The sequence below is a fragment of the Oncorhynchus clarkii genome, chromosome 2, assembly GCF_045791955.1.
Source record: "Oncorhynchus clarkii lewisi isolate Uvic-CL-2024 chromosome 2, UVic_Ocla_1.0, whole genome shotgun sequence".
In the NCBI taxonomy this organism is placed as follows: domain Eukaryota; kingdom Metazoa; phylum Chordata; class Actinopteri; order Salmoniformes; family Salmonidae; genus Oncorhynchus; species Oncorhynchus clarkii.
The window spans coordinates 6,177,657-6,186,621 of record NC_092148.1 but is presented as its reverse complement, the minus strand read 5'-3'; the positions used below and the strand labels follow the sequence as shown (position 1 = coordinate 6,186,621).

At 39.4% G+C, this 8,965-nt stretch overlaps 1 protein-coding gene across 1 annotated transcript in view; it reads right to left on the bottom strand.

The window, feature by feature from the left end:
- Positions 1 to 8,965, bottom strand: part of LOC139419028 (FH1/FH2 domain-containing protein 3-like) — a 175,131-nt gene that overhangs the window by 2,353 nt on the left and 163,813 nt on the right. The window contains exon 23 of the mRNA XM_071168865.1: positions 8,578 to 8,607. Coding sequence (XP_071024966.1) covers positions 8,578 to 8,607 — 30 coding nt within the window. The remainder of the gene's footprint in view (positions 1 to 8,577; positions 8,608 to 8,965) is intronic.

Genomic DNA, 8,965 nt, shown 5'->3' with positions numbered 1-8,965 from the left:
TGGTTCCTCTAAACACACTGTCAATACCTAGTCTGATAACTACTACTGTAGCTGGTTCCTCTAAACATACTGTCAATACCTAGTCTGATAACTACTGGTTCCTCTAAACATACTGTCAATACCTAGTCTGGTAACTACTACTGTAGCTGGTTCCTCTAAACATACTGTCAATACCTAGTCTGATAACTACTACTGTAGCTGGTTCCTCTAAACACACTGTCAATACCTAGTCTGGTAACTACTACTGTAGCTGGTTCCTCTAAACACACTGTCAATACCTAGTCTGATAACTACTGGTTCCTCTAAACATACTGCCAATACCTAGTCTGATAACTACTACTGTAGCTGGTTCCTCTAAACATACTGTCTATACCTAGTCGGATAACTACTGGTTCCTCTAAACATACTGTCAATACCTAGTCTGATAACTACTACTATAGCTGGTTCCTCTAAACACACTGTCAATACCTAGTCTGATAACTACTACTGTAGCTGGTTCCTCTAAACATACTGTCAATACCTAGTCTGATAACTACTACTGTAGCTGGTTCCTCTAAACACACTGTCAATACCTAGTCTGATAACTACTACTGTAGCTGGTTCCTCTAAACACACTGTCAATACCTAGTCTGATAACTACTACTGTAGCTGGTTCCTGTAAACATACTGTCAATACCTAGTGTGATAACTACTACTGTAGCTGGTTCCTATAAACACACTGTCAATACCTAGTCTGATAACTACTGGTTCCTCTAAACACACTGTCAATACCTAGTCTGATAACTACTACTGTAGCTGGTTCCTCTAAACATACTGTCAATACCTAGTCTGATAACTACTACTGTAGCTGGTTCCTCTAAACACACTGTCAATACCTAGTCTGATAACTACTACTGTAGCTGGTTCCTCTAAACATACTGTCAATACCTAGTCTGATAACTACTACTGTAGCTGGTTCCTCTAAACACACTGTCAATACCTAGTCTGATAACTACTACTGTAGCTGGTTCCTCTAAACATACCTAGTCTGATAACTGTCAATACCTAGTCTGATAACTACTGGTTCCTCTAAACACACTGTCAATACCTAGTCTGATAACTACTGGTTCCTCTAAACATACTGTCAATACCTAGTCTGATAACTACTACTGTAGCTGGTTCCTCTAAACATACTGTCAATACCTAGTCTGATAACTACTACTGTAGCTGGTTCCTCTAAACACACTGTCAATACCTAGTCTGGTAACTACTACTGTAGCTGGTTCCTCTAAACACACTGTCAATACCTAGTCTGATAACTACTGGTTCCTCTAAACATACTGTCAATACCTAGTCTTATAACTACTACTGTAGCTGGTTCCTCTAAACATACTGTCTATACCTAGTCTGATAACTACTGGTTCCTCTAAACATTCTGTCAATACCTAGTCTGATAACTACTACTGTAGCTGGTTCCTCTAAACACACTGTCAATACCTAGTCTGATAACTACTACTGTAGCTGGTTCCTCTAAACATACTGTCAATACCTAGTCTGATAACTACTACTGTAGCTGGTTCCTCTAAACACACTGTCAATACCTAGTCTGATAACTACTACTGTAACTGGTTCCTCTAAACACACTGTCAATACCTAGTCTGATAACTACTACTGTACCTGGTTCCTCTAAACATACTGTCAATACCTAGTCTGATAACTACTGGTTCCTCTAAACACACTGTCAATACCTAGTCTGATAACTACTACTGTAGCTGGTTCCTCTAAACATACTGTCAATACCTAGTCTGATAACTACTACTGTAGCTGGTTCCTCTAAACATACTGTCAATACCTAGTCTGATAACTACTGGTTCCTCTAAACACACTCTCAATACCTAGTCTGATAACTACTGGTTCCTCTAAACATACTGTCAATACCTAGTCTGATAACTACTGGTTCCTCTAAACACACTGTCAACACCTAGTCTGATAACTACTACTGTAGCTGGTTCCTCTAAACATACTGTCAATACCTAGTCTGATAACTACTACTGTAGCTGGTTCCTCTAAACATACTGTCAATACCTAGTCTGATAACTACTACTGTAGCTGGTTCCTCTAAACATACTGTCAATACCTAGTCTGATAACTACTACTGTAGCTGGTTCCTCTAAACACACTGTCAATACCTAGTCTGATAACTACTACTGTAGCTGGTTCCTCTAAACATACTGTCAATACCTAGTCTGATAACTACTGGTTCCTCTAAACATACAGTCAATACCTAGTCTGGTAACTACTACTGTAGCTGGTTCCTCTAAACACACTGTCAATACATAGTCTGATAACTACTGGTTCCTCTAAACATACTGTCAATACCTAGTCTGATAACTACTACTGTAGCTGGTTCCTCTAAAAACACTGTCAATACCTAGTCTGATAACTACTACTGTAGCTAGTTCCTCTAAACACACTGTCAATACCTAGTCTGATAACTACTACTGTAGCTGGTTCCTCTAAACATACTGTCAATACCTAGTCTGATAACTACTGGTTCCTCTAAACATACTGTCAATACCTAGTCTGATAACTACTACTGTAGCTGGTTCCTCTAAACACACTGTCAATACCTAGTCTGATAACTACTACTGTAGCTGGTTCCTCTAAACACACTGTCAATACCTAGTCTGATAACTACTACTGTAGCTGGTTCCTCTAAACATACTGTCAATACCTAGTCTGATAACTACTACTGTAGCTGGTTCCTCTAAACATACTGTCAATACCTAGTCTGATAACTACTGGTTCCTCTAAACACACTGTCAATACCTAGTCTGATAACTACTGGTTCCTCTAAACACACTGTCAATACCTAGTCTGATAACTACTGGTTCCTCTAAACACACTGTCAATACCTAGTCTGATAACTACTGGTTCCTCTAAACATACTGTCAATACCTAGTCTGATAACTACTACTGTAGCTGGTTCCTCTAAACATACTGTCAATACCTAGTCTGATAACTACTACTGTAGCTGGTTCCTCTAAACATACTGTCAATACCTAGTCTGATAACTACTACTGTAGCTGGTTCCTCTAAACATACTGTCAATACCTAGTCTGATAACTACTGGTTCCTCTAAACATACTCTCAATACCTAGTCTGGTAACTACTACTGTAGCTGGTTCCTCTAAACATACTGTCAATACCTAGTCTGATAACTACTACTGTAGCTGGTTCCTCTAAACACACTGTCAATACCTAGTCTGATAACTACTACTGTAGCTGGTTCCTCTAAACACACTGTCAATACCTAGTCTGATAACTACTACTGTAGTTGGTTCCTCTAATCATACCGTCAATACCTAGTCTGGTAACTACTACTGTAGCTGGTTCCTCTAAACACACTGTCAATACCTAGTCTGATAACTACTACTGTAGCTGGTTCCTCTAAACATACTGTCAATACCTAGTCTGATAACTACTACTGTAGCTGGTTCCTCTAAACACACTGTCAATACCTAGTCTGATAACTACTACTGTAGCTGGTTCCTCTAAACATACTGTCAATACCTAGTCTGATAACTACTGGTTCCTCTAAACATACAGTCAATACCTAGTCTGGTAACTACTACTGTAGCTGGTTCCTCTAAACACACTGTCAATACCTAGTCTGATAACTACTGGTTCCTCTAAACATACTGTCAATACCTAGTCTGATAACTACTACTGTAGCTGGTTCCTCTAAAAACACTGTCAATACCTAGTCTGATAACTACTACTGTAGCTAGTTCCTCTAAACACACTGTCAATACCTAGTCTGATAACTACTACTGTAGCTGGTTCCTCTAAACATACTGTCAATACCTAGTCTGATAACTACTGGTTCCTCTAAACATACTGTCAATACCTAGTCTGATAACTACTACTGTAGCTGGTTCCTCTAAACACACTGTCAATACCTAGTCTGATAACTACTACTGTAGCTGGTTCCTCTAAACACACTGTCAATACCTAGTCTGATAACTACTACTGTAGCTGGTTCCTCTAAACATACTGTCAATACCTAGTCTGATAACTACTGGTTCCTCTAAACATACTGTCAATACCTAGTCTGGTAACTACTACTGTAGCTGGTTCCTCTAAACATACTGTCAATACCTAGTCTGATAACTACTACTGTAGCTGGTTCCTCTAAACACACTGTCAATACCTAGTCTGGTAACTACTACTGTAGCTGGTTCCTCTAAACACACTGTCAATACCTAGTCTGATAACTACTGGTTCCTCTAAACATACTGTCAATACCTAGTCTTATAACTACTACTGTAGCTGGATCCTCTAAACATACTGTCTATACCTAGTCTGATAACTACTGGTTCCTCTAAACATACTGTCAATACCTAGTCTGATAACTACTACTGTAGCTGGTTCCTCTAAACACACTGTCAATACCTAGTCTGGTAACTACTACTGTAGCTGGTTCCTCTAAACACACTGTCAATACCTAGTCTGATAACTACTGGTTCCTCTAAACATACTGTCAATACCTAGTCTGATAACTACTACTGTAGCTGGTTCCTCTAAACATACTGTCAATACCTAGTCTGATAACTACTACTGTAGCTGGTTCCTCTAAACACACTGTCAATACCTAGTCTGATAACTACTACTGTAACTGGTTCCTCTAAACACACTGTCAATACCTAGTCTGATAACTACTACTGTACCTGGTTCCTCTAAACATACTGTCAATACCTAGTCTGATAACTACTGGTTCCTCTAAACACACTGTCAATACCTAGTCTGATAACTACTGGTTCCTCTAAACATACTGTCAATACCTAGTCTGATAACTACTGGTTCCTCTAAACACACTGTCAACACCTAGTCTGATAACTACTACTGTAGCTGGTTCCTCTAAACATACTGTCAATACCTAGTCTGATAACTACTACTGTAGCTGGTTCCTCTAAACATACTGTCAATACCTAGTCTGATAACTACTACTGTAGCTGGTTCCTCTAAACATACTGTCAATACCTAGTCTGATAACTACTACTGTAGCTGGTTCCTCTAAACACACTGTCAATACCTAGTCTGATAACTACTACTGTAGCTGGTTCCTCTAAACATACTGTCAATACCTAGTCTGATAACTACTGGTTCCTCTAAACATACTGTCAATACCTAGTCTGATAACTACTACTGTAGCTGGTTCCTCTAAAAACACTGTCAATACCTAGTCTGATAACTACTACTGTAGCTAGTTCCTCTAAACACACTGTCAATACCTAGTCTGATAACTACTACTGTAGCTGGTTCCTCTAAACATACTGTCAATACCTAGTCTGATAACTACTGGTTCCTCTAAACATACTGTCAATACCTAGTCTGATAACTACTACTGTAGCTGGTTCCTCTAAACACACTGTCAATACCTAGTCTGATAACTACTACTGTAGCTGGTTCCTCTAAACACACTGTCAATACCTAGTCTGATAACTACTACTGTAGCTGGTTCCTCTAAACATACTGTCAATACCTAGTCTGATAACTACTACTGTAGCTGGTTCCTCTAAACATACTGTCAATACCTAGTCTGATAACTACTGGTTCCTCTAAACACACTGTCAATACCTAGTCTGATAACTACTGGTTCCTCTAAACACACTGTCAATACCTAGTCTGATAACTACTGGTTCCTCTAAACACACTGTCAATACCTAGTCTGATAACTACTGGTTCCTCTAAACATACTGTCAATACCTAGTCTGATAACTACTACTGTAGCTGGTTCCTCTAAACATACTGTCAATACCTAGTCTGATAACTACTACTGTAGCTGGTTCCTCTAAACATACTGTCAATACCTAGTCTGATAACTACTACTGTAGCTGGTTCCTCTAAACATACTGTCAATACCTAGTCTGATAACTACTGGTTCCTCTAAACATACTGTCAATACCTAGTCTGGTAACTACTACTGTAGCTGGTTCCTCTAAACATACTGTCAATACCTAGTCTGATAACTACTACTGTAGCTGGTTCCTCTAAACACACTGTCAATACCTAGTCTGATAACTACTACTGTAGCTGGTTCCTCTAAACACACTGTCAATACCTAGTCTGATAACTACTACTGTAGTTGGTTCCTCTAATCATACCGTCAATACCTAGTCTGGTAACTACTACTGTAGCTGGTTCCTCTAAACACACTGTCAATACCTAGTCTGATAACTACTACTGTAGCTGGTTCCTCTAAACATACTGTCAATACCTAGTCTGATAACTACTACTGTAGCTGGTTCCTCTAAACACACTGTCAATACCTAGTCTGATAACTACTACTGTAGCTGGTTCCTCTAAACATACTGTCAATACCTAGTCTGATAACTACTGGTTCCTCTAAACATACAGTCAATACCTAGTCTGGTAACTACTACTGTAGCTGGTTCCTCTAAACACACTGTCAATACCTAGTCTGATAACTACTGGTTCCTCTAAACATACTGTCAATACCTAGTCTGATAACTACTACTGTAGCTGGTTCCTCTAAAAACACTGTCAATACCTAGTCTGATAACTACTACTGTAGCTAGTTCCTCTAAACACACTGTCAATACCTAGTCTGATAACTACTACTGTAGCTGGTTCCTCTAAACATACTGTCAATACCTAGTCTGATAACTACTGGTTCCTCTAAACATACTGTCAATACCTAGTCTGATAACTACTACTGTAGCTGGTTCCTCTAAACACACTGTCAATACCTAGTCTGATAACTACTACTGTAGCTGGTTCCTCTAAACACACTGTCAATACCTAGTCTGATAACTACTACTGTAGCTGGTTCCTCTAAACATACTGTCAATACCTAGTCTGATAACTACTACTGTAGCTGGTTCCTCTAAACATACTGTCAATACCTAGTCTGATAACTACTGGTTCCTCTAAACACACTGTCAATACCTAGTCTGATAACTACTGGTTCCTCTAAACACACTGTCAATACCTAGTCTGATAACTACTGGTTCCTCTAAACATACTGTCAATACCTAGTCTGATAACTACTACTGTAGCTGGATCCTCTAAACATACTGTCTATACCTAGTCGGATAACTACTGGTTCCTCTAAACATACTGTCTATACCTAGTCTGATAACTACTACTGTAGCTGGTTCCTCTAAACATACTGTCTATACCTACCTACTGTCCTCTAAACATACTGTCAATACCTAGTCTGATAACTACTTGTAGCTGGTTCCTCTAAACACACTGTCAATACCTAGTCTGATAACTACTACTGTAGCTGGTAGCTCCTCTAAACACACTGTCAATACCTAGTCTGATAACTACTACTGTAGCTGGTTCCTCTAAACATACACTGTCAATACCTAGTCTGAACTACTACTGTAGCTGGTTCCTCTAAACATACTGTCAATACCTAGCTGGTTCTGGTTCCTCTAAACATACTAGTCTGATACCTAGTCTGATAACTACTACTGTAGCTGGTTCCTCTAAACATACTGTCAATACCTAGTCTGATAACTACTACTGTAGCTGGTTCCTCTAAACATACTGTCAATACCTAGTCTGATAACTACTGGTTCCTCTAAACATACTGTCAATACCTAGTCTGGTAACTACTACTGTAGCTGGTTCCTCTAAACATACTGTCAATACCTAGTCTGATAACTACTACTGTAGCTGGTTCCTCTAAACACACTGTCAATACCTAGTCTGATAACTACTACTGTAGCTGGTTCCTCTAAACACACTGTCAATACCTAGTCTGATAACTACTACTGTAGTTGGTTCCTCTAATCATACCGTCAATACCTAGTCTGGTAACTACTACTGTAGCTGGTTCCTCTAAACACACTGTCAATACCTAGTCTGATAACTACTACTGTAGCTGGTTCCTCTAAACATACTGTCAATACCTAGTCTGATAACTACTACTGTAGCTGGTTCCTCTAAACACACTGTCAATACCTAGTCTGATAACTACTACTGTAGCTGGTTCCTCTAAACATACTGTCAATACCTAGTCTGATAACTACTACTGTAGTTGGTTCCTCTAATCATACCGTCAATACCTAGTCTGGTAACTACTACTGTAGCTGGTTCCTCTAAACACACTGTCAATACCTAGTCTGATAACTACTACTGTAGCTGGTTCCTCTAAACACACTGTCAATACCTAGTCTGATAACTACTACTGTAACTGGTTCCTCTAAACACACTGTCAATACCTAGTCTGGTAACTACTGGTTCCTCTAAACATACTGTCAATACCTAGTCTGATAACTACTACTGTAGCTGGTTCCTCTAAACACACTGTCAATACCTAGTCTGATAACTACTGGTTCCTCTAAACACACTGTCAATACCTAGTCTGATAACTACTACTGTAGCTTGTTGGCTGCATTCAAAATCACAGCAAGAAATACAGCGGACACACAAGAGAGTAATATGTCAACTTGATCGTGATGAAGAATTCTGGCTTTTGGTTAAAGGTTAGAGACATTACTACCACAGGAAAAATAACACACACACATGCACTTGTTCACACACGCACACACACACACACACCCATACCTCACCATCCTCTTCATCCTCACTCTACAGAGGAAAGGGAAGAAGATGAAATGAAGAGGAAGACAGAAAATGAGATGTTATGAGATGTGCTGGAGGCGCCATAGTCAAACAGAAAGAGCAGAAATATGACCTCTGACAAAAAGAAGAATGAGGAATGTTCTATTCTGTAAATGAGGTTATCTAAAAACGCTGGTCGACTATTAACACACGTCTTGTCCTTTGTACGGTCCACAAATTCCCCATTGGGTGTGACGACCACACAATTGTGCTCCCCTCCTCCCTGTGAGAGCAGCGTGATCACGCTGTGGGGTTAGTTATTTCTCCTGCAGGGACATCCAAAAGTTGGAATATTTCACACAGTGATTGAATTAGGGTGCTCTTG